The sequence below is a fragment of the Bufo gargarizans genome, chromosome 8 (genome assembly GCF_014858855.1).
Source record: "Bufo gargarizans isolate SCDJY-AF-19 chromosome 8, ASM1485885v1, whole genome shotgun sequence".
Classification (NCBI taxonomy): domain Eukaryota; kingdom Metazoa; phylum Chordata; class Amphibia; order Anura; family Bufonidae; genus Bufo; species Bufo gargarizans.
This window is the reverse complement of record NC_058087.1, coordinates 49,868,777-49,895,812: the sequence shown is the minus strand read 5'-3', so window position 1 is coordinate 49,895,812 and position 27,036 is coordinate 49,868,777. Positions and strand designations below refer to the sequence as shown.

Here is a 27,036-nt window from a genome sequence, read left to right as displayed (position 1 = left end):
AAAGTGACAGTTTGCACTGATCACTTTTTTCTTTTCACTTGTGATTGACAGGGGTGATCAAAGGGTTAATTGGGGTTCAGGGGGGTGATCAGGGGCTATAGTGTAGTGTTTGGTGTACTCACTGTGAAGCCTGCTCCTCTGCTGGATCCAACCGACGAAAAGAACCAGCAGAGGAGCAGGCAGCCATATAACAGATCATATTTACTAATATGATCTGCTATCTGGCACTTTGATTGGATTTTTTAAAAATCAGCAACCTGCCAGCCACGATCATTGGCTGGCAGGTTGCTGACGAAATGGTCCTGAACGAAATGCCGGCGCGAACTGCGCACGCGCGGGCGCATACTCGCGAGATGACGCGTATATGCGTGACTGTGCGCAGCGCTGCCACCTCCGGAACGCACATGTGCGTTAGGCGGTCCGGAGGTGGTTAAGGGAGGGCGGGTGGGACGACATTTTCTTCTTCCAGGCTCCGCGGCGGACAAGCTTCAGACCTGCTAAGACAGTCTATAAATACTTGAATTTCCCGCCACTGGAACTCCACTCTCCAATCAAATGCTGGCAGAATTCAGGTGCCTCAGCAACAGGTAAGTAACCAGGAACCAATCAGAATCATTTATTTAATCACCTCAGAATACTGTCACATAGCTGAAAAAAGAACACAAATCAAGGGGGGGGGGGGAATAAAAGCACTACCACTCCCATTATGCTCAATGACCCTGTGGTGGGGCCTCCGTGCCCACTATCATCAGGCAACCCAGGGTCACCACTCCTGGGATACTTCTGCACCTTGGGCTTTCAAACAACTTGGCCCATAGCTTTGATCCGGAGGGTCTGGGTCACCTACAGTTTGCCTTCATTTAACCTGCATACACCCGAAAGCCTCCACTTCATGTATAGATCTCCATCTCAATGGTTCTTGCCGGACCCCTGATGAGAACAGATACTTCACTTGAGCTTGCATTGATACCCAGGACCTTAAACAGGTTTTCCAGGATAAGGGTCCATTCACACGTCCATTGTTTCTTTCCTGATGTGTTCCGTTTTTAGCACAATGTCTGATTTTTTTTCAGGACCAATTGAAAATGAATGGGTCCAGATCTGTTCCGCAAAAAACGGAACAGATCAGGAAAGAAACAACGGACGTGTGAATGGACCCTTACTATGATCTTTATCAAAATTTGCTATTGTAGTTGCTTACCTCATGAACATGATTTTTTTTGTTTGGACTCTCCTGACCCATTTTCACCATGTAAACAGATCACTGTGGTATCCATCCTGTAGGTAGCACTTCCTGTTCCTCTATCCAACCAAACCCATGATGCACTTCTCCTTTCTCTGCCACCGCTCCAACACCGGCCAGCTAGTTTATAGCTCCTCCCACCAGCTAGTTACATAGACACTCCCCTAGCACTGCCCCGCCCATGGACAGAACATCACAGGAAATAAGAAAGAGCTGCATGGACATGGTCATGTGACCACGGCCCAGAACGGGAGATAGGGAGCAATAAAGGTGAAGGAAATACATTACAGAATTACAGCTACCTTCATAAATGATTATTTTGAAGGATGTTGATGCAAACCAGAAGCCCCCTTTAAAAGAGAGATTTCCAGGCAGATACAGATAAAAAAAAAAAAAAAAAAAATCAACCATATGCACCCTCACCATTTTCCCAATGCTGGACCTCAACCCTCTGCTCTTCACTTCCTGATCTCCACACACTAAAAATGCCAAGAAAGTTTAGCTCAGCCAAGCTCTTGCCATAGGGGTGATCCGCCTCATCAAGTGAGTGGGCCATTCCTGCCAATACTCGCATGTAGAACTGGGACCAAGACGTGAAGAGAGCCAGGGGCAGAATGGCAGAGGCTGGGGAAAGATCAGTGAGCGTGAATATGCTTTTTTTCTTATTAAATATTTTTTTCAATTTCCCTGGAAAAACCCCTCAAAACCAGCTGTCTGTATAAAAGCAGTGGCATACCTTCTATGGAGGAAGACCAAGCAACTGCTATGGGGGAGGGGGTTCTGGCACTGAATCTCCCCAACAAGAAAACACTTTCATGCAGCTGCCACTAGAGGAAGCTCAATGCAAAGAGTATATTTCAGCGTTTAGTAAATGGTAACTGTATACATTTTTATCCACTGAGCTCCCCCTTGTGGTGGCTGCAGGGAGATAGTTTTGTAATACAAGGGGAGCATGAGATTTATCAATGTATTTATGCCAGTTGTCTAGTGTAAATACATTGAGAAATATTATCAGCATTAGGGTCCATTCACACGTCCGCAGAATCGGGCCGCATCCGTTCATCAAATTGCGGCACGGGTGCGGACCCATTCATTCTCTATGGGGCAGGAATGGATGCGGACAGCATACAGTGTGTTGTCCCCGCATCTGCATTTCCGGAGCGCCCCCCCGATCTTCCGGTCCGCGGCTCCGGAAAAAAATAGAACATGTCCTATTCTTGTCCGTAATTGCGGACAAGAACAGGTAGTTCTGTGGGGGGTGCCGGCTGGGCGTATTGCGGATCCGCAATACACTATGGACGTGTGATGGACCCTTAGCGTCATATTTATGAAGCACTTTTTTCAATATAAAAGTGGAGGGTGAGTTTTTTTTTTTTATTACAATTCTTTTACTCTAAAATCTTTTTCTTAATTAAGGACATTAGTGGTCATTCCCCCTGCGCTGTCACAAGATACGCATCATCATAAATTAGGCGCACTTTCAGCGGTCTGTGCACCTGGTGTAAAAACTGCTCCAACCCCTGACTGAAACGTTTTTTTGTGGCCTAAAAATGTTAGTAAATGACCCCCACTGTGCCAAAATTCAGGTCAGTGGTTTAAAGCCATAACTGCGACAAGGGGCGTGCCAATGTCTACTTAGGCCGAATGCACACGGCCGTTTTTCACAGCCGTGAACAGTCCGTGGAGCCATGGCCTGGCACACGGCGCCATTGGTTGCTATGACGCCGTGCACTCCTGCTGCCGCCGCAATACAGTATTACAGTGGTATAGATCATACCAGTGTATTACTGTACTGCAGCGGCAGCAGGGAGCGCACGGTGTCATAGCAACCAATGACGCCGTGCGCTCCTGCTCTCAGCAGGAATCCAGCCCGTGGTTCCACGGACCGCTCACGGCTGTGAAAAACAGCCGTGTGCATTTGGCCTTACGCTGGGTTCACACCTGAGCGTTTTACAGCGCGTTCCTACGCGCTGTAAAACGCACAACAGGCAAGAACCAATGATTCCCTATGGGAATGGTTCTCACCTGGGCGTTTTACAGCGCGTACGATCGCGCTGTAAAACGCCCGACACTCAAACAAGTACAGGAGCTTTTTTTGGCGCGTTTGACGCGCGTTTGGGCCATAGACTCTTTGGACAACACTGCTGTCAATCACCCAAACGCGCGTCAAACGCGCGTTCACTATTAAAAAAAACGCGCATAAAAACGCGCGACAAAAACGCGCGTTTGAGAAACGCCTAGGTGTGAAACCAGGGTTACAGTTTATCTCCTTTCTCCGCTGCAGATTAGCGGCGAGCAGGTCCACAGCGCTTTCTGTCATGGAGTACGTAGTGTAAACATACCCTAAAAGCCGTCGTCTACCTCCAGTCATAGCCACAGCTGTATATGTGGTGCCATCGCCATAGGACAGGGATCAGCAACCTCCGGCACTCCAGCTGTTCTGAAACTACAACTCTCAGAATCCTTCTTTCACTGCTATGGGAGTTACAAGAACAGACGAGCAACTGTGCATGCTGGGAGTTGTAGTTTCACAGCAGCTGATGCTGATCCCTGCCCTAGGAAATGATACAACTGAGAAATAGGTTTAGAAGGGGAGATATTTAGCAGGGAAGCGCCTCTGCCATTGAACAGAATTGGGGAAAACTGGTGTAAAGAAAAACTGGCTTAGTTACCCATAACAACCAATCAGAATGAACCTTTGGATTTCTAAAGGAGCTCTGAAAAATGAAAGGTGGAATCTGATTGGTTGCTATGGGCAACTAAGCCAGCTTTGATAAATGTCCCCAAATGTGCTTCAGAGGGCAGCCTCCTCTCTTCAAGTACTAGTCATGAATCACACTCTGTATGAAGCACTTTCCTTCCAGACAGCGAGGAGGAAACGTGAGCTGTCTGTACTGTAGGAGCAGGCCCACGCATTCATTCAGCGCTTTCTATCCCCCGCAGCTTCTCGTTCATTCACCGGCGCTGACTATATATTACCCTGCAGCAACGCATTATTCAGATAGCCCCGCCCTGATGCAGATTCCTATTGGCTGTCTCATTGAAACACGTGATCATGGGAATTGTAGTCCTAGATGTTTAGCAGCCCTCTGTCTCACGCCAGTAGTAAACTACGAATCCCAGGGTTCCCTGGCTGCAAAGCTAAATAGCTGCTGGTTAGGAAGGTGCGAGAGTAACAATTATTATTATTAAGGCACAGACACGTACACCGTAAAGGGCTGCACCCTACCGGGGGTCACAGCCGTCAAGTGAAACATAGCCTTTTGACCCCCGCCTTATAGAGCTGAAACCGAAACCAGTTTACAGCCGGTGGTGACGTCAGCAAGTAAAGCTTAATATTGATGACACCAGCGCCACCTAGTGGCACCATATGGCGCAACTGCTTGTTGCTTCCCATTGTGCATTTATTAGCATGAGTTTTATTTATTTTTTTCCCCTGCATATATTTCCTTGGGGTGGTTTGCAACCAGATTATAAAAGCATAGGAGAAGGGTGGAATTATTAAATGGGGGAAGTGTCCATATTAGTCAGTGTCCACAGTAGAATCAGGAAACCACTTTTTCTATACTATACATGTTTTACATAGGTTGGCTAGGACGATGATCAAATACTAATCTTGTTAAAGGGGTTGTCCGAATTCATGATACTTATGACCTATGCTCCGGCTAGGTCATCAATACCAAATCAGTGGGGTCTGACTTCAGGTACCCTCACGGATGAGGTGCTTGTAGGGAGTGCAGCATCCTCTTTAGGGTACGACCACAAGGTTGTGACATGGCGGAGATGAGGTCCGGTACCGCGTACAGGCTGCAACGGGCCCTAATTAAGCAAAAAGCTATTTAGTTGTTCTGCTTTGTTAATGGCCACTGGCCAGTAAAGGGGTGTTCTGAGACTTAAAGGGAACCGGTCTCCTCAAAAACGCATATAAAACCGCCAGCATTAAAGGGGTTGTCTAGGTTCAGATCCCTCCATTTTCACCCCGGCAGCCCCCTGACATGAGCATCGGAGCAGTTCATGCTCCGATGCTCTCCTTTGCCCTGCGCTAAATCGCGCAGGGCAAAGGCATTTTTCTGAGTTCCGGTGACATACCGGGCTCTCTATGGGGCTGACAGGCAGCCCGGTGACGTCACCGGCACTGATGGGCGGGATTTGGCTCTGCCCTAGCCAGTAAAACGGCTAGGGCAGAGCTAAAGCCCGCCCCTCAGAGCCGGTGACGTCACCGAACACACTGCTGGGCGGAAGTTACCGCCCGGCAGTGTGTTATTGAAAACACAAGAGCCTGTGCCCTGCGCGATCTAGCGCAGGGCACGGGAGCGCATTGGAGCATGAGATGCTCCTATGCCAGGCTCAGGAGGGCTGCCGGGGTGAAAATAAGGGTATGTCCGGGTTCAGCTCTGAACCCGGACAACCCCTTTAACTCATAGTAGTCCCCAGTCTGTTAATAATCATGTTTGATCCGGTAGTCAGATGCTCCATAGTAGGGCTGCAGCTAACGATTATTTGAATAATCGATTAGTTGCCGATTAATTTCTACGATTAATCGATTAATCGGGAAAAACGACAAAATTACAAAACAGAGGTTTATATGATCTTACTTGAAAAATTATGTTCAAAGGCCATATTAAAACAAATTGTGGACGACACTTATGGGGGATCTATGGGATCTGTGGACGACACTTATGGGGGATCTGTGGACGACACTTATGGGGGATCTGTGGACGACACTTATGGGGATCTGTGGACGACACTTATGGGGATCTGTGGACGACACTTATGGGGGATCTGTGGACGACACTTATGGGGGATCTGTGGACGACACTTATGGGGGATCTGTGGACGACACTTATGGGGGATCTGTGGACGACACTTATGGGGGATCTGTGGACGACACTTATGGGGGATCTGTGGACGACACTTATGGGGGATCTGTGGACGACACTTATGGGGGATCTGTGGACGACACTTATGGGGGATCTGTGGACGACACTTATGGGGATCTGTGGACGACACTTATGGGGGATCTGTGGACGACACTTATGGGGGATCTGTGGACGGCGTTTATGGGGGATCTGTGGACGACACTATTGGGGATCTGTGGACGGCGTTTATGGGGGATCTGTGGACGGCGTTTATGGGGGATCTGTGGACGACACTATTATGGGGGATCTGTGGACGACACTATTATGGGGGATCTGTGGACGACACTATTATGGGGGATCTGTGGACGACACTATTATGGGGGATCTGTGGACGGCGTAGTTATGGAGAGGGGGATATGTGCACTGTTATGGGCATAACAGTGCACAGATCCCTTTCCTCATAACAGTGCACAGACCCCCCTTCCCATAGCAGTGCCATACACAGACCCCCCCTCCTCCCCATAGCAGTGCTATAGACAGATCCTCCCCCCTCCCCATAGCAGTGCTATACACAGACCCCCCCCTCCCCATAGCAGTGCTATACACAGACCCCCCCTTCCCCCTAACAGCCCCGGCGCTTGCATCTTTATTTTACCTTTTTACAATGACGCTCCCGCTCCTGTAACAGCCAGGCAGAGCGGACGGCGGCGTAACGTCACTCAATCACGTGACGCGCCTGCTCCGCCCACTTCATGAATGAAGGAGGCGGAGCAGGCGCGTCACGTGATTGAGTGACGTTACGCCGCCGTCCGCTCTGCCTGGCTGTTACAGGAGCGGGAGCGTCATTGTAAAAAGGTAAAATAAAGATGCAGCGCCCGCCCGCCCGAATAGCAACAAATCGGCGATTATTCGATAACTGGATTCGTCGACAACGAATCCAGTTATCGAATATAATCGATTACATCGATTAATCGTTGCAGCCCTACTCCATAGAATAAAAAGCCATGTTTTAAGCGCCATCTTGCCGGTCAGCTTGAAGTCAAGGTAAGCACGCCCCCTAACTGTCCCTTTTGTTAGATTTAAAGCCTGCAGTGCATCCGGGATCGCATAAGTCTTGCGCATGCGCAAGACGGTCAATCTAACAAAAGAGGGGACGGTTAGAGGGCATGCTTACCTTGACTTCAAGCTGACTGGCAAGATCGCGCTGATGGCGCTTAAAACATGGCTTTTTAATCTATGGAGCATCTGACTACCGGATCAAACATATGATTATTAACAGACTGGGGGCTACTATGAGGCAACGCTGGTGGTTTTATATGCGTTTTTGAGGTGACAGGTTCTATTTAAATACTGATGACTTATCCTCAGGATAAGTCATCAGTATCTAATGGGTGGGGGACCGAAACCCAGGACCCCCACTGATCAGATGTTTGAGAAGGCAGTGGCGCGTGCAGTAGCACCACGGCCCTTTACAGCTTTTCCTAGGCCAGTGACGTCACGTTCATCGGTCACATGGCCTAGGCACAGCTCAGCCCCATAGAAGTGAATGGGGCTCAGTACAATACCAAGCACAGCCGCTATACAATGTACACCGCCTATGCTTGTTGAGCTTAGAGAAACCTGTGGCGCTCACAGGAGCACTGGAGCTTTCTCAAACAGCTCACCAGCAGAGGTCCCAGGTGTCGGACCCCAACGATAAACTACTGATGTACCAAATGTATTTAAGTCTTGAAAACCTGTTTTAATAACGCATACGAATGAAACAGTCCTCATTAGTCTAAATAGAGCCTACTGCTGGCCGTACACCCATGCAGTACTCGGTGGTTAAAAAAGTTGTCCTATCATGGACATTGGGGCATATAACAAAGATATGCCCCCAATGTCTGATAGGAGAGTGTCCCACCCCTGGGACCCGCACCTATCCTTAGAATAGAGCCCGCAAAGTGCCAGAGGGTGCACCACGCATGCTTTGCCACCTTCCATTTATTTCTATGGGACTGCCGAAAATAGCCTAACGCTGGCTCGGCTGTTTCCGTAAGTCCTATAGAAGTGAATAGAGCAGTGGCCGCACTTGCGGTGTGCTTCCCATTCATTTAGGCTATTTTCGGCATTTCCACAGAAATGAACGGAGGGCGGCAGCGCATGCACAGTGCATCCTACGGCGCTTTGCGGGCTCTGTTATAAGGATAGTTGCGGGTCTCAGAGGTGGGACTTGCACCTATAAGACACTGGGGGCATATCTTAGAGATATGCCCCCAATGTCCAAGATGGAACAACCCCTTCCCGACCAGCCCTGTACACAGCCAGGACTTGTGTCTGTGACTGGCATTAATGACATTTAAGCCTTTGGATGCCGTGGTCAAACGTGACCAAGGCATCTGTACGTGCTTAAACCAGGAAGCACGCGCTTCCGGGTGTGCTCTGGCTTTCCCCGGCAGGGATCAGGGGAGCCGGAGTGTGTGTGCAGCAGCCCCCTCCTCCTGTGTGACAGGAGGTTGCTGCACATTAGTTCCTATTGGAGTCTATGAAAGAAACAACCTAACGATTGCTTGTTATCGTTCCCTATAGGAACTATATAATAAAATAAAAAGAAATGTACACATTAGGGGCATCACCGCATGTAAAAATACCCAAAATATTAAAATATTTATCCCATATGGAAACCGGCAAAACCTTTTTTATTGGTCACTAAGGAATAAAATGTGATGGAACGGTCCTATGCATCCCAATATGGTACCAATGAAAAGGTTTAGGAGACTGGTATATGAATGGGCAATTAAAGAGCTAAATGTGATGCTTACAATCTGCAAACCGCCTTTTCAAAAATCCCACTTCATTCGATGCAATATGGAATCAAGCTCTTCATGCAATTCAGACTGCATTTACATGCAGCAATTACCTCCCCTGTATTGGGACAAGTGATCGCTTGTCTCCATAGAAAATCATTGTCCTGGGCAGCAGACCTCTGTATAGACAGCACCATCTGCTGCGCGGGATCAATGATTTTTGGTGCCGACAGGATGAGCGTTTTCTCATTCATTGGGTGATCACCGGCACTTTTTACACAGGCCAGTTATCGGGAACAAGCAATTAAAAAAACGAACTGGCCCGATTATCGATCCGTGTAAAAGGACCTTTAGATATACACACAGACAAAAAAACGAAGGTGCTGTTGCAGTGGTAGAGTAAATCCTTTGTTCTATTTTCTCAACACCCGCAGAGACGTAGGAGAATCTATTTTTGCATATGGTGGGAATGCCTGACATACAGGTTTTCTGGGAGAAAGCTTTCTATACTACGATGAGGTCGTCTAACAAGCGCGATATCACCAAAACATCACTATGACCCCTTATTCCTGGTCTTATAAAAGTCTCCAAGAAAGAGGTGCTCAGAAATGTCTTGTCAGCAGGATGGCCAGATCCTGGAAAGTTGCAGGAACTGCTCCTGTGAGTGCACCGAACTTCTGCGCGTTCACTTATTGTAGTCACTGCTATGGTTTAGTGGGCCACTTTGCTACATGGACACCCTGGCTCTGCCGGGATGCAAAAAAGGAGTACTGTTCCTTTGACTCACACTGTAATATGATTTATGCATGTATATCCCATGAGGAGACAGTAAGGATCGGTGGATATGAACAGTTGGCAATATACATGATTCTTAACCAGAGCATCCCATAAAAGGTTAGTGAGTTATACCATCACTGGATATTGCTCTCTTCTTTGGTCATTGAATCTTCTTCATCATCATTTTCCCAGATCATGCTTGTGTCCTCCTTGCACATTTCTGTAGCTATAGGTCTACACTCTTCTATTGCATTGGTGATGCTGTTCAGATCCCAGTGTCTATGTGTTAAGGCACAGTCCAGAGTGAAGGGGCCATCCCGTGTGCGGCGCACCTTCGTGCAGGCTGCAGAGGATCTTAGTTCTAAGCCAATCTCATGGATTAGTTTGCGAAGATACTGCTGGGTCTCGTGCATGCACTGGATCTCTGAATAAGGAATAAAATGCATATTTGGTTTATATTGCTAGTAGCTATATCAGTCATACAGTTCTAGCTATCCAATAGATAATCACCAATTACCAGTAACCAATAGATAATCACATCCGGCTGGATGTAAGAGGAATAAACACAAAGAAAACCCCCCACATTATTAACAAATACTATATTGGTTTAAATGGGTCTCCTCATCTCAGACAATGGGGGGGGGGGGGGGGGGATATCGCTGGGACCGCACCTACATCAAGAACGGACCCCTGAAGATTGTGGAGGGTGCACTGCACATGCCCAGTTGCCCTCCATTAATTTCTATGGGGCCGCCGAAAAATGCGGGCCGCATAGAAATGAATGGCGGCGTGGTGCAACCCTATTTAATCTTATGGGGAGAGTGCGTGGCGGTGGCCGGGGTCGCTCCGTTCTCAGTGTAGGTGCGGGTCCCAGGGGCGTGACCTGCACCAATCAGACAATGGGGGCATATCCTAGCGATATACCCCCGTTGTCTGAAATGGGAATACCCCTTTAACATTTTTATATCACCAATTGCTGCCCTGGTGTTTAATACATCAGAACAGCTGTCATATTATATACAGGGCTGTTGCCCATCGATATCCGAGTAGGGGGGGGTACTCCCACTGCAGTGAATTGGAGCAGCGCTGCAGTAACCATCTCAGTCCACTATAAGACAGACACAGCTGTAGAGGTTCTGTCGCCACTCCGGAACCACTGATCAGCGGGGGGTGTCGGACTCCTTCAATCTGATACTGATGGCCTAACCTGAGGATAGACCATCAATATAAAAGAGTAGATAATCCCTTTTTAGGCTTCGCTCACATCACCGTTTCCGTTCTCCTGCCCAGTTTAGGGGCAGGAAAACGGAAAGGACGGATTCAGCACATAACTGAGCCCTGGGGCCCCATAGACTATAATGGGGTCTGTTAGGTTTCCGCTCAGAAGAAGATTTTGAGCGGAGACAAAAAGTTGTGCACGCAAGACTTTTGTCTCCACTTCAAAAACCTTCCTTTGAGCGGAAACCTAACGGACCCCATTATAGTCTATGGGGCCCGTGGGTTTCGTTCGGCTCAGTTATGTGCCGAATCTGTCCTTTCCGTTTTCCTGCCCGAGAACAGAAAGGCTGAACAGTGATGTGAACGAAGCCTAAGATTTACAAATCAAATTGAAATAATAGATTTCACCCCTTTGTATCATGACGTCACTGTCCTACTTTATTCTGTAAATTCTGTTATGTCACTTATTAGAACAACTATAACGGGAATCTTACCTAATGTGAAGTTAGGTGAGGAAAACTCAACACATCGTACCCCCAGAACTAGAGGAGGGGATTTCACCATGGGCCGGAGAACGCCTTGTACTGCCATCTCATAAGCCTCCTGACTCTTCAAGTCCACATGACTGTGCCTGGAATAGAGATAGAGAAGACATGTTTTTTCACAGAATTAAAAAGCTTTTGGTTACTTTTATAAAGAGAGTCGTCACTTGCAAAAAAAAATAAAAAATTATAAATATAATATATATTTTTAAAGACAATAATGTGGTTGTATCAAATACGCCTTCTAGGACCAGCTGTACTGTTCTAGATTGCAGAAAACAAAACAAGGATCTAAAACAAATAGCCTGCCCCCCCATGCAACTTTATCTACACCAGATCAGAAAACAAGTGTAAAAGGGAGATTTTATGACACGTAGTATTTTAGGCTTCAGGAAAAAAAAAAAATGTACATAGTACAGAACTAGAACTGGAAGCTAAGCTACTGTTTTTATGTAAAAGATAAGATGAAAAAAAAAAAATGCATTTGCTAACCAAATAATGACATATCACATGTATCTGTGTGAAGAACATTTCACATTTTTGGGCAAAAGTGAAAGTAAAAAAATGATGTATTGCTTTATTTCACATACGTCAGCAATGCCTTTTGGTTGGCTCCCTGAACCATTGCCAAGACCCGCTCCAATCTGTCTCTTGTAATGTGTTCTGTGGGGGGGGGAATAAAAGTCAAATTTACATCATATACTAAAATAGAAATAAGTAAAATAATAGCAGCAAATCTAGAAAAGGAATGTATTTCAAAAAGACTGTAAATAACCGGTAACTGTAATAACTGGTAACCAGATGAAATGCGTCTTGAAGTCAAGTCATGGGACTCGTGATTTAGGGAAGGTTTCCCTGGTGAATTTTATATTTCAGAACTGTATTTGCCACATATACGCGGCAATTGAGGCTGAAATTCTGAAAATTAATTAAATACACCTAAATAAGGCGTATTTCGTGATTTGGGGTTATTGTCGCAGTTTTTGAGTATTTTAAGTTTGTAATTGATGAAACTATGAGCGTTCACAATGAGTTGTATTCAACAAATTATTTGCAATGTATGATGGTCAAGCTGTATGACTGATGTAATATCCTCTTGATTCTCTGTCAATAAAAAACTATCTGATTAAAAAAAAATATATTAGGCGTATTTCTAAGGCAGATTGCGGCGAAAAGGTCCTTTACTCCGCAATCTGCGACTTCTCCCCACTCACGCCAGGCCTAAAGCGGGGAAAAGGGACAGGCCGGTAGGCCTGTCTTATCTACCATTTTCTATGCCTGTTTTAGATGTAGAAAATGGTCTATATGTAAGACAGCTAGGAAGCAGTCTTACAGTTAGAAACGGCGATGGAGCCGCCAAAGTTCTGTATAGGCCGGCGCCTCTTCATAACTTCAGCGGATCCACCACCAGGTATAGGGCTAGCCTACAAATGTACTGTTCAGTCATTCTCCTCTCTCTGTCCTCTACCTCTGGCTAACCTACATTACCACAAAGTAGAAGACAAATGGAATAAAGCATCAGACTGCCTGCAAGGCCGCAGAATTACACATCACAGAATATGTTTGCTGCCTGTTGCCATGGAGATGCATAGGCCTGCATATGAGCTGCATAAACAAAATAGGAAATTTTGAATTAAGACCTATTGCAAAGTTGCTTCACTTTCAGGGGTTTTTCCAACCTGTAGTTATCCTCAGGTCATTAATATATAATCAGTAGGGGGGGTCTGACACCCAGCACCCTCACTGATCGGCTGTTTTCAGCAGGCTAATGGAAGCCGAGCTGCAGGACACCGCCATGGCTCTGTGCACTGTTTTGTTTCTGGCCCAAGAAGCTGCTGATCGGTGAGGGTGCTGGATGTCAGACCCCTCCAATCAGATACTGATGACGTGAGGATAGGTCATCAGTATCTACAGGGTGAAAAAACTGCACTTCACAAAAGTGGGATGATGAGAAATCATATTCACCACTGCTGCCCAACAGGCCTATTGTAACCTGTGAGGATCAAGACTTCAAGAGGATTGTTAAAGGGAATGTGTCACCAAAAAATGTTCCCGCCAGTTAAAACCAGATTGCAACGCATATCCATTTTTTATAATCTGTCTTTTTTTTTTACATTTTATTTCTTGAACCTTGATTATGGAGCGACCATCTTTCCTCAGCTGTTCTTAACAGCATTAAGAGAGCATTTAGAGAATTGCTTTACGGCACAATGGTCAGGAGGGGACCTCATTGACTATTATGGGAGAGTTTTCTAGGCATGCTCTGTGATCTGTGCAGAGGTCAGGAGGCAGTAGACAAGCTTATCACCTATTGTGAATGGTGGATCCTATGTAATCTATATAGGTGATATCGGTCATTGTAATCCTGACTGTAATGATAACTGCAGTAAAGTGATCTTTACAGACCAAAAAGTGGCACCTATTATTAGGGTTAGCGCCCAGTGTGAAAACAGGAGGTTTTTAACGCTTATAATATGTTTTCTATTTTAGATATTGACAGGGAAAATTAAAAACATTACCAATTCTTTAAAAACACGATTTGAAATATAGGTCATTTTCTGATGACACATTCCTTTGAAGGCACCAGGAGAATCATAGAACTTATAAATGATTGCATTTATTTCCTGTAGTCTCAAACACCAAGCAGTTGGGGGCTTTCGGTATGATTAAGGACACTCACTGTAAGTGGTCTTCTCAATAACTTTCCCAACATCTGAAAAGTCATCTGTGGCTTTACCAAACACACCAGACACAGTATAGGCCTTCAAAATAAAACAGAAATCAGAAAAGATCTGCTCATAATCAAATGCATGATAAAAACATGTCACAGATTGAATACATGTGATCACTGTCAGAGGTTAGACGTGTATCTGTGAGGTTATTTAAACGACACAAACAAAATGCATACTTCCGCCTACCTTGGTATAATGCTTCTTATAAATAGCAGTAAGAAGTTTGTTGCCGTTCCCAATTCCAAGCACTGAAAAAACAATATCAGAACAAGGTTACGCACGGCAGGGTGGAATCAGTAACTGCAGCACCCCTGATTAATTCACGAAGGCCGCGTTGGCAATGCAGTCATGGTCGGCACACATAAGGGCCTTTTTGTTTTAAATTCAAAAGTTGCTCTTCTTTTAGGCCTCTTTCAGACGGGCGTTGCGGGAAAAGGTGCGGGTGCGTTGCGGGAACATGCACGATTTTTCCGCGCAAGTGTAAAACATTGTAATGTGTTTTGCACTCGCGTGAGAAAAATCGCACATGCTTGGTACCCAAACCCGAACTTCTGTAAAGAAGTTCGGGCTTGGGATCGGTGTTCTGTAGATTGTATTATTTTCCCTTATAACCATGTTATAAGGGAAAATAATACATTCTGAATACAGAATGCATAGTACAATAGCGCTGGAGGGGTTAAAATAATAATAATAATTTAACTCACCTTAATCCACTTGATCGCGCAGCCGGCATTTCTTCTGTCTTCTTTCTTTTCTGTGTGTAGCAACAGGACCTGTGTTGATGTCACTCCGGTCATCACATGATCCATCACCATGGTAAAAGATCATGTGATGGACCATGTGATGACCGGAGTGACGTCACCACTGCGGCTGCGCGATCAAGTGGGTTAGGGTGAGTTAAATATTTTTTTATTTTATTTTAAAAAAAATTAACCCCTCCAGCGCTATTTTACTATGCATTCTGTATTCAGAATGCTATTATTTTCCCTTATAACCATGTTATAAGGGAAAATAATAATGATCTGGTCTCCATCCCGATCATCTCCTAGCAACCGTGCGTGAAAATCGCACCGCATCCGCACTTGCTTGCGATTTTCACGCAACCCCATTCATTTCTATGGGGCCTGGTTACGTGAAAAACTCACAAAATAGAGCATGCTTCGATTTTCACGTTTCACAAGTGATGCGTGAAAATCACCACTCATGTGAACAGCCCCATAGAAATGAATGGGTCGGGATTCAGTGCGGGTGCAATGCGTTCAACTCACGCATCGAATCCCCATGGAATACTCGCCCGTGTGAAAGGGGCCGTAGGGAGCATACACAATGCATTTAAGGTATACCTAGGAGAATTTACAGACCTGCTTCTGTATAGATTTGCATAGCCTTTCTACACACCGTTAAAAATACTATATATTGGCCTAAAGAAGGCCAGTGGGATGAATAGAGGGGTCTATGGATACATGTATGAGTACACCGGGAGTGTTTCCTGCACATGTGCCAAACATACACTGTGAATGCACCCTTACGACAGTATGTCAAAGAACTATGGGGAAAATTTACTAAGACCAGCAGCCCTGGCAAACATTTTCTTAAAGGGGTTGTCTTACTTCAGCAAATAGCATTCATCATGTAAAGAAAGTTATGGATAATCACAATACATTGGTAAGGGCCTTGTAATAACTATGTCTACGTGATAAATGACATTTGCTGAAGTAAGAGAACCCTTTTAAATCTGTCAGGACCTTGTACAAAAAAATACAAAAAACAAAAGTGAAACTTTTTTCATCTGCGACAGAATCCTTACAGTGTACTTAACCTTCTGAACCACTTTATGAAGAACTATTCTAAATGCGCCATAGTTAATCTTTGTAATATACTTATTTTACTATTTTATTGAAGTTCAGGTGTCTATAGCACTTTGGAATCCGTGCACTCGTACACTGTTGACATGTCAGCGGTGTCCAGATTCCACTGTGGGGCCGCAGTGAGAGATGTACAGCCAGGAGCACACATTGCTGCTCTGCTAAAGCCCAACATAGCAGATGCCTCGGCACAGGCAGGAGAAGCGATGTGTTCTCCTGCCTGTACATCCCTTACGGTGGCCCCACAGTGGAATCAGACGCGATGGAAACGTGAACTTCAGGTTAGATCCCTAAAACAGTAAAATAAGTACTAAATATTACAAAAATTTATTATGGCCCTTTCAGAATAGTTTTTAATACAATAGTTCAGAAGGTTAGGTACACTTTAATAAATGCCTGCCTATGCTTTGATTTCATGTATATTTTAGTCCTAGAGATTAGGGATGAGCGAATCGACTTCGGATAATGTATCCGAAGTTGATTCGCAAAAAACGTTGTTGTAATACTGTACTGAGTTCCTTCTTCGTACAGTATTAGAATGTATTGGCTCCGATGAGCCGAAGTTATTACTTCGCAAAGTCACGCAAGACTTTGTGTAATAACTTTGGGAATTAATTATTACTGTAAAAAAAAACAAAAAAAACTTGGTACCGAACTTGGGTTCGATTCCAAGGTACGACTAGGTACCGGAGCGAGAACTCCGTACAGTATTACAAAGTTTTTTGCGAAATTCGCTCATCCCTACTAGAGATCCCTAGCTTTCAACGTGGAAATGTCACATAGCGGTGCTTGAAAGTTTGGGAACCCTTCAAAATGTATGTCTGCATAAATTAGATCTATTACTACATCAGTCCTAAAAGTAGATAAAGGTAACCAAATCAAGCCAGTCAAAAATATTAGACTTGGCCATTTATTAATAGATATAAATGTTGCAATAGCTGCATGCTGCGCTATTTTGTATGGCAATTTATGAAGAAACAGTGCCTTGACACTGGGTTCACACCTGAGCGTTCTGAAAGGAGCGCTCTGTATGCGCGATTGTACATATTGTACAATCGCGCATACAGAGACAAGCGAACGCCCATTGTCGCGCGTTCCCGAAAGTCTATGTACGGGAACGCGCGAAAAAAAACACCCCAAAGAAGCTCAAGAACTTTTTTGAGCGTAGGGCGTTTTTCAGCACGTTCAAACGCGCTGTAAAACGCTCAAGTGTGAACCAGGGCCATAGGGAAGCATTGGTTTTCATGTGTTGAGCGTTTTACAGCGCGTTTGTACACGCTGTAAAACGCTCAGGTGTGAACCCAGTGTTAAGGTAGGCGTGACCAGCCTCAGAGATCTCGGTTATGTACAGAATCGCAGAGCATACTACACTATTCTAGCTATTACAGAGCAACAGAAACCGGACAGAGAATAACAGTGAGAACAAAGTCTTACGCATAACATTACATTGATTAGTGGAAAGCTCACCAAAAACTCCTGATGATCTTGTATCCAGGTTGTGTCCCACACCAACCTTCAGGTAAGTGTAGAATGGTCCCTTGACTGGTAAGCCATATAAGAGAAACATGACATAAATCATTTACCGGTACATCATATACATACTATTATCAATATTCCTGAAAACATCACTCTAGAGAAAGGGCTCATGCACATGACCGTATGGCCGCGGTGCTCGGATTGCGGACCGCAAAAGACGGGTTTGCAATAAATGGGCACCGGCTGTGTGCACCCCGTGCTGCGGATACAAACCCATTGACTTCAAAAAGGTCCACGATACGCGAGATATGGCCAAAGATAGAACTTGTTCTATATTTTTGAGGACCAGAGGCACGGATCGGAATCCCACAGAAACACTACAAAGTGTTTCCGTGGGCTTTCGGGTCCGTACCTCTGCACCGCAAAAAGATAGAACATTCATATCTTGTGGATCACAGACACATTCAAGTAAAAGGGTCCGCACTGCAATACAGAATGCACATGGCCACTGCCCATGCATTTTGGACCACTATTTGCAGTCCACAGCATGGACACTGAGCCATAACTGTTGTATGCATTAGCCCAAATGTTGAGAGTTTGGTACCAACCCAGTTTATGATCAGCCAGGGAAGGAACGGAGGTCACAACTTTGGTTAGTTCTACCCCACTGCTGCTCTCTTGAATGTGTGGTAGGAAGAGGATCTGCTGCCGAGGTGCTGGCTGCTCGAGGGAGTTCAGCTCTGGATGAACAAGCCAAAACATTACTTCTGCTAATATTTAGACAATACATGAATGACAAATCTAAAAATTGTACTTATATCATTTAATTGGAATAATAACTTCCTTCAAAGCAGAAGTACCTTGTAAAAGTTTCATCTCTATCGTGTCTCGTACAGACTTCCATCTCATCCCGGGGGGTTTATATACTGCAAATATTCCATGTAACATTCGATAAGCTGAAGAAGCGGAAAGTGCCATGGCTGTACATCAGTCTCTGAGAATGCAGAAGCACAGAATTGGTTATTTCAATCTGTGACTATTGTCCAGTGCGTAGCAATGTGTGGGGGGAACAGTGTGTTAAAGGCTATGGACAATTGAGGGGTCATTTATCAAACTGGTGTAAAGTAGAAGGCTCATTTGCATATATTAACCCCTTTAGGACACAGCCTTATTTCACCTTCAGGACCAGGCCATTTATTGCAAATCTGACCAGTGTCACTTTAAGTGGTGATAACCTTAAAACGCTTTGACTTATCCAGGCCATTCTGAGATTTGTTTTTTCGTCACATATTGTACTTCATGACACTGGTAAAATGAAGTCAAAAAATAAAATCATTTTTATTCATATTAAAAAAAATACCAAATTTAGAAAAAAATTGTAAACAATTGCAAATTTCCAAGTTTCAATTTCTCTACTTTTATAATACATAGTAATACCTCCAAAAATAGTTATTACTTTACATTCCCCATATGTCTACTTCATGTTTAGATCATTTTGGGAATGATATTTTATTTTTTGGGGATGTTACAAGGCTAAGAAGTTTAGAAGCAAATCTTGAAATCTTTCAGAAATTTTCAAAAAAACAATTTTTAGGGACCAGTTCAGGTCTGAAGTCACTTTGTGAGGCTTACATAAGAGAAACCACCCAAAAATGACCCCATTCTAGAAACTACACCCCTCAAGGTATTCAAAACTGATTATACAAACTTTGTTAACCCTTTGGGTGTTCCACAAGAATTAAGGGAAAATAGAGATACAATTAAAAAATTTCACTTTTTTGGCAGATTTTCCATTTTAATAATTTTTTTTCAGTTACAAAGTAAGGGTTAACAGCCAAACCAAACTCAATATTTATGGCTCTGATTCTGTAGTTTACATAAACACCCCATATGTGGTCATAAACCGCTGTACGGGCACACGGCAGGGCGCAGAAGGAAAGGAATGCCATACGGTTTTTGGAAGGCAGGTTTTGCTGGACTTTTTTTTTTGAAGCCCCCCTGATGCACCCCTAGAGTAGAAACTCCATAAATGTACCCCATCTAAAACTACACCCCTCAAGGTATTCAAAACTGATTTTACAAAACGTTGTTAACCCTTTGGCCCCTTTCACACGAGCGAGTTTTCCGCGCGGGTGCAATGCGTGACATGAACGCATAGCACCCGCACTGAATCATGACCCATTCGTTTCAATGGGTCTGTGTACATGAGTGTTGTTTTTCACGCATCAGTTCTGCGTTGCGTGAAAATCGCAGCATGTTCTATATTCTGCGTTTTTCACGCAGCCCTGGCCCCATAGAAGTGAATGGGGCTGCGTGAAAAACGCATTGCATCCGCAAGCAAGTGCGGGTGCGATGCGTTTTTCACTGATGGTTGCTAGATGTTGTTTGTAAACCTTCAGTTTTTTATCACGCGCGTGAAAAACGCATTAAAACGCATTGCGCAGATTTTGCTGGACTGTTTTTTGTTTTTTACACCATGTCCCATTTGAAGCCCCCCTGATGCACCCCTAGAGTAGAAACTTGAAAAAAGTGACCCCATTTTAGAAACTACGGGATAGGGTGGCAGTTTTTTTGGTACTAGTTTAGGGTACATATGATTTTTGGTTGCTCTATATTACACTTTTTGTGCGGCAAGATAACAAGAAATAGCTGTTTTGGCACCGTTTTTATTTTTTGTTATTTACAACATTCATCTGACAGGTTAGATCATGTGGTATTTTTATAGGCCAGGTTGTCACGGACGCGGCGATACCGAATATGTATACTTTTTTTTATTTATGTAAGTTTTACACAATGATTTAATTTTTGAAGCCAAAAAAATAATAATCACGTTTTAGTGTTTCCATAGTCCGAGAGCCATAATTTTTTCAGTTTTTGGGCGATTACCTTGGGTAGGGTATGATTTTTGCGGGATGAGATAATGGTTTTATTGGCACTATTTTGGGGTGCGTGGGACTTTTTGATCACTTGATATTACACTTCTTGTGATGTAAGGTGACAAAAAATTGTTTATTTAGCACAGTTTTTATTTTAAATTTTTACGGTGTTCATCTGAGGGGTTAGGTCATGTGATATTTTTATAGAGTCGATCGATACGGACGCGGCGATACCTAATATGTATACTTTTTTTATTTATGTAAGTTTTACACAATAACAGCTTTTTTTAAAACAAAAAAAAAAATGATGTTTTAGTGTCTCCATATTCTGAGCCATAGTTTTTATTTATTTTTTGGGCGATTATCTCAAGTAGGGGCTCATTTTTTGTGGAATGAGGTTACGGTTAGATTGGCACTATTTTGGTGGGCAAACGCCTTTTTGATCGCTTGCTGTTGTACTTTTTGTGATGTAAGGTGACAAAAAAAATGTTTATTTAGCACAGTTTTTATTTTTTACGGTGTTCATCTGAGGGGTTAGGTCATGTGATATCTTTATATAGCCGGTCGACAAAAACGTGGAGATACCTTGTATGTATACTCCCCCCCCCCCCATTTTTTTTAACTTTATTTGGGGAAAATGACGTTTTTGTTTATTTTTACTTGAAACTTTTAATTTTTTTTTTGGGGGGGGCGGGGGGGGGGACTTTATTTTTTCACTTAATTTTTGGTCCCACTTCGGGACTTGAACTTTTGGGGGTCTAATCCTTAACAATGCATTCTAATACTTCTGTATTGGAATGCATTGGCTGTATGAGTAATACTGTGTATTACTCATACAGCTTCCGGGGCCTGTGAGATCCAGGGGGCTGGACCTCACAGGCTGTTCACCAGAAGGCAGCGCGATGCCTTCCTTAGACATCGCGCTGCCTTCCAAGCCATCGGGTCCCCCCTACAGCCCCATAGGGACCCGATGGCACCGCCCGCCGCCGCAATAGGTAAAAGCCGGTTATTGCCGACATGGGGGGGGGGGGGTCACGGTGACCACCCCGGGCATTTAGCTGAGGTGCCTGCCCAATGATTTGAGCAGGCACCGACTTCCGATCACAGCCTGCTGCGCAGCTGTGATCGGAAATACACAGGGTGTACAGGTACGCCCTGTGTCCTTAAGTACCAGGACATAAGGGCATACCTGTACGCCCTCTGTCCTGAAGAGGTTAAAACATAATTTTTCTCAGCAATGCGGGCACATATGAACATGGGACCAACACAGATGCCTCTAGCTGCCAAGCGCACATGTAACAGGTCAGCCAGTGTCACAGATACCCTTTAATCTACCTGATATATATATATTGTCGAAGCAGAACGGACATGAAGATCACATAACCTACCTGGTGTTAGGGTCACGTACAGACATAGTCCCTGTGACCAATAACCCCCTGCTGGCACTGTGTACACCATACATATACTCCCCTGTAATCTAACAAGCACTTACAGCTATCCCAATGTCCCCACCACAGATGTCGCAGTCCCCATGCCTCCCATGGCGGCCGCCATTAGCTTCCGCTTAGAGTGAGTTTAACCCAGAAAGCAATTGGTTCCCATCAAGAACTTCCGAGGTCGCGCAGAAGACCCGCCCACTTCCTCCCCCCTCCAACACGTGACACGTGGAAAGGTCCCACCAACTGCACGAGGAAGAAAGACTCTCGCGTGGCCTGGCGGAGGCGGGGCTTCAGATGAGTGACAGCGGCGAGGGGGCGCGCCCCGCTGGGAGCGGGCGGAGTTTTTGATTGTAGTGACAAACAGGGGCGGGGCGTGGGCTTATAGGTTTAGGCAGTAGGCGTGTCCTGAGAGCGGCGGTTAGGCGGGACGGGAAAAAAAAAAATTGTAGAGGGCAAAGGTCGCTGCGCATGTCTTTTCCGCTGACCGGCTGCGGACATGGAGAAGAAAGTGCTGGCGCTGCAAGCTCGTAAGAAACGGTCGAAAGCCAAGAAAATCCCTAAGAGGCCGGCGGAAGCCGCTCAGCAGCGCAGGGCTGGCCCGGACCCGCCGCCTGCGGATGATCCCCCGGAGGAAGAGGAGGAGGAGATCCTGGGCAGCGATGACGAGGAGCAGGAAGACCCGAACGATTACTGTAAAGGCGGTTATTACCGGGTGCAGATCGGCGACCTGTTCAGTAACCGCTACCACGTGATGAGGAAGCTGGGCTGGGGCCACTTCTCCACGGTGTGGCTGTGCTGGGACGTGCAGGGGAAGCAGTTCGTGGCCCTGAAGGTGGTGAAGGGCGCCGAGCACTACACGGAGACGGCCCTGGACGAGATCAAGCTGCTGAGAGCCGTCCGAGACACCGACCCCAACGACAGCGGGCGGGAGAAGGTGGTGCAGCTGCTGGACGACTTCAAGATCTCGGGGGCCAATGGCTCCCACATCTGCATGGTGTTTGAGGTCCTGGGGCATCACTTGCTGAAGTGGATCATCAAGTCCAACTACCAGGGGATGCCTGTGCAGGGTGTGAAGAGCATCATCAGGCAGGTCCTCCAGGGCCTGGACTACCTGCACACCAAGTGCAAGATCATCCACACCGACCTGAAGCCGGAGAACATCCTGCTGTGCGTGGACGAGCCCTACGTGCGCAGGCTGGCCTGTGACGCCACCCAGTGGATTCGCTCGGGGGCCCCGCCGCCCTCCGGTTCCGCGGTGAGTACAGCGCCACAGCCCAAACCTTCCGCCAAACTGACAAAGAACAAGAAGAAAAAACTGAAGAAGAAACAGAAGCGTCAGGCAGAACTGCTGGAAAAACGGGTCCAGGAGATCGTGGGGATGGAAGTGGACGATGAAGATGCTGAACAGGAGGTGCCCAACCCAGAGCATTCTCCAACACCCGGCAACGAATCGGAGCGCACAGTGAATGGACTTCCATCTGAGAGGTCTTCTGATAGCCTCACCAATGCCAACCCAAGCTTCCCCCAACCCAATGCCACAGATGATGGTTCTAATCCTACTTCTCCCCACGGCGATTCCTGCCCACCAGCCATCACTCAACCACCAGAGCAGAATGACAATGAGGAGATCTGTCCAGAAAAAGGAGAAGGTGAGGAGCAGAAAGAACCTGCTGTGAAGGACGACAATGAAGCAATGGGCGATGGAAAACTGACAGCTGCCGACTTCCTCATCAATCCTCTAGACCCCCAGAACGCTGAAAAAATAAGGGTGAAGGTGGCCGACCTGGGCAACGCCTGCTGGACGCAGAAGCACTTCACAGAGGACATTCAGACCAGGCAGTATCGCTCATTGGAAGTTCTCCTTGGGGCAGGATACAGCACCCCTGCAGATATCTGGAGTACAGCCTGCATGGCGTTTGAGTTGGCCACAGGAGATTACTTGTTTGAGCCTCACTCTGGGGAGGACTACCACCGCGATGAAGACCACATTGCTCTGATCATTGAGCTCTTGGGCCAGATCCCACGCAAGCTCATCGCAGCTGGAAAACACTCCAAAGAATTCTTCACCAAGAAAGGCGACCTGAAACATATTTCCAAGCTGAAGCCTTGGGGTTTGGCCGACGTCCTGAAAGAAAAGTACGAGTGGTCTGAAGAGGATGCGGCGTGCTTTGCAGACTTTTTGCTGCCCATGCTGGAATTAGTCCCAGAGAAGCGGGCTACGGCGGCTCAATGCCTCCAGCACGCTTGGCTGCAGTCGTAGAGGTGTAGCCGGTGATGGACGCTGTTCGGTGTGTTCCATGTTCAGTGTCAAAGGGCTATCTTTAAACCTACGGTCAGCGGAGAATGCTATCCCATTAAAAGGCAGACTGCGAACACTTTGGCGCTGTCATCTATTTCTAGGATGCAAAATCGGCAGGGATGTTGTTAATGGATTACAGGGTTTTCCAACTGGTTTATTTTACAATGACTATTAAAGGGGTGTTCCAATTTCAGACATTGATGGCATAGCGCTAGCACAGGGATCAGCAACCTTTTGGCACTCCAGCTGCTGTGAAACTACAACCCCCAGCATGTACTCTTGCTTGGCTGTTCTTGTAACTCCCATAGAAGTGTGAGTTGAATTCTGGGAGTTGTAGTTTCAGAACAGCTGATCCCTGTGCTAAGATATTCCATCAATGTTCTATAGGTGCGGGTCCCACCTCTGGGACACAATCCAGTCTCCACAATGGGCCCCCAAAAGTGATGGCGAGCGCAGCCAGCCTCCGTTCTCCAGTATGGCAGTTCGGAGAGGCGGTCGAGCATGTGCAGTGTGTTCTCCATTTACTGCTATCAGACTTGCGTAAAGAGGCGAACATGCTCGCTTGGGTATTTTTGGAACGGCCATAGCAATTAATGGAGAGCAAGCCATGCATGCTCACTGTGCTCTCCTTTACTTTAAGGGACCCTTTTCTGGAGATAGGTGCTGGTCCCAGAAGTGGTACCCGCTACTATCTGATGCTATATCCTAGCGATCTGCCATCGGTGTCAGGCGTGGCCCAACCCCTTTAAAGGATTGGGTTCATCTTTTGTCTGGGACTAGAATAATGTGGCTGCTTTCTTCCAAGAGCAGTGCTACACCTGTCTGCAGGTGGTGTATGCCTGTGCTGCGATACCATAGACATCCTGTGGACAGGTGTGGCACTGTTTGTGAAAGAATGTAGCCACGTATTTCTTATCTGGGCCATCCTTTTGTCAACGGTCCTTGTTTATCTGACAGAATGAGGAAAACCCTAATATGACATTGAAGTCCTGACTCTTGTAGAGTTGAGTTCCATACTATAAAGATGTTGGTTCTTATTTCTGGTGGCTACAAAATTCATCAACGGTGGAGAAAATAATTATCCTCTGTTTCCAGTTTTTTTTTTTTTTTTCTTTTTGTTTTTTGCTCTACATCATCTCTACATGTAGTCATATGATAATGCTATGCAGAGGAACATTGGTAAGGCTAGGAGAACATGGACCCTTCAAGCGTCCTGGACTCTCTTCAGGACTATGCTGTGTGCATTTTCAGTCCAGTCCACCACTGTTACATTTTATATATGCTTTCATCTGTTTCACGTTATCCGGTTTCAAAGTTTGTGCCCCTTTTTGAAGGTTTCTGTGTTAGCCGTCTCTGTCCAGACCCCTGACACCTATGTTTGTGTGGAGGGTTCTGGGAGAGTCCACCAGTTCTACATCACATTTTGTTCCTGAAACGTTTTCCTTTTATTGTTGAGCACATTTTAATATGTGATATATTGTAAGAATGTAAGGAATAAAGTACTGTTGCCATTGGGGATGGACTGCTGGATCAGGCTGCGAGTTGTGTAGTTCATCTCGATGCTTTGTCTTGGGTTGTACTTTGCATTACTGCTTGGTTCTTGCGGGCCGCAGTGGTGGAGAGGTTTTGGTTATATACTTTATACATCTAGTATGGTATTGATACTGTCCATAAGGCCTCTTTCACACGAACGTGTGCGCTCCGTGGCCGTATTGCGGATCCGCAATACACGGGCACCATTCCGTGTGCATTCCACATCACGGATGTGGACCCGTTCACTTAAATGGGTCCGGAGTTGCGGAACGGAAGCACTACGAAATGCTACCGCGGGGTTTCGTTCCGTACTTCCGTTGCGCAAAAAGATAGAACATGTCCTATCTTTTTGCGGAACGGCCGGATCGCGGACCCATTAAGGGCTCTTGCACACGGACGTGTGCGCCCGTGGCCGTGCTGCGGGCCGCAATGCGCGAACTCCCACCGTGGGGCAGTGGATCGCGGATTCATGCACTTTGATGGGTCCGAGATCTGGCCGTTCCGCAAAAAGATAGGACCTGTTATATCTTTTTGCGGAACCGAAGTACGGGACGAAACCCCACGGCAGCACTCCGTACTACTTCCGTAGGGTACCATTCCGCATCTCCAGATTTGCGGACCCATTGAAGTGAATGGATCCATGATGCGGAATGCACATGGAATGGTGCCCGTATATTGTGGATCTGCAAATGCGGTCAGCAATACAGCCAAGGGGCGCACACTTTCGTGTGCCAGAGGCCTAACTTATTATTTTTTTTTTTTTTAAATCTTATGGACAACATGGTCCTAAGTCCAAATTTAGTTTGTGCCCGAAATGCCTTTAAAAAAAGGGGGGGGGGGGGAAGAGTCACAATTTGGCGCCAATGGGTTTTTATGCCTTTTATTATTTTTATTTTTTTTCTAACTTGCTTGAAAGGGCCAGTTCTTATTGCAGGTGAGGCGCCTGTGATAAAGAAGTGATTATTACTTACCTGACAGATCTTGTGCGTCACATTGGCTGCAGTGGTAATATATTGTCAATCACATGCCTCTCCAGTGCACCGCTGAGGCCACTAAATTGTTTGTTATATATGTCAAGTTACCGCTGCAGCTGATAGCACCAGCTCTGCCGGGTAAGTAATGATATCTTTATTTCAAGTAGATCCTCCGTCCTTGTACAGTTTCCTTCCGGGACCAGACAACCCCTTCAGCTAGAATTGGACCAGTGAGTGCAGGATGGGTACCTTGGCGCTTGTCCTGCCTCTCTCCACGCCCATTGTCAGATCGGGCAGCAGAATGTGTCTGGACAATTGTGGTAGCTCAGGTGACAAACGGCAACTACTGATCATGAGAACGGAGGTCTCGAGTCCCCCAAATAAATGAAGTTCCAGGTTGAGCATGGAGATGGCGGC

At 45.9% G+C, this 27,036-nt stretch overlaps 2 protein-coding genes across 3 annotated transcripts; one reads left to right on the top strand and one right to left on the bottom strand.

Annotated features, from left to right (window-relative positions):
• Window positions 1-8,763: 8,763 nt before the first annotated feature.
• TRUB2 (TruB pseudouridine synthase family member 2) lies at window positions 8,764-21,993 on the bottom strand. Of its 2 annotated transcripts, none has more exons than XM_044303790.1 (9): window positions 21,867-21,993; window positions 18,359-18,492; window positions 18,107-18,238; window positions 17,490-17,564; window positions 14,344-14,405; window positions 14,106-14,187; window positions 12,016-12,088; window positions 11,378-11,514; window positions 8,764-10,089 (listed from the first exon to the last, which is right to left on the bottom strand). In XM_044303790.1, exons 2-9 carry the CDS (start codon window positions 18,474-18,476, stop codon window positions 9,800-9,802), a joined length of 969 nt encoding a protein of 322 aa, XP_044159725.1. In that variant the 5' UTR covers window positions 18,477-18,492; window positions 21,867-21,993; the 3' UTR covers window positions 8,764-9,799. The 2 variants fall into 2 exon arrangements, with proteins under 2 accessions (XP_044159725.1, XP_044159727.1); XM_044303792.1 differs by having other exon boundaries at window positions 21,763-21,898.
• A 244-nt stretch (window positions 21,994-22,237) lies between these two features.
• On the top strand, window positions 22,238-25,651 carry LOC122944486 (SRSF protein kinase 1-like). Its single transcript, XM_044302808.1, has one exon. The coding sequence runs from the start codon at window positions 22,310-22,312 to the stop codon at window positions 24,071-24,073; it is 1,764 nt and encodes a 587-aa protein (XP_044158743.1). The 5' UTR covers window positions 22,238-22,309; the 3' UTR covers window positions 24,074-25,651.
• The last annotated feature ends 1,385 nt before the right edge of the window (window positions 25,652-27,036 follow it).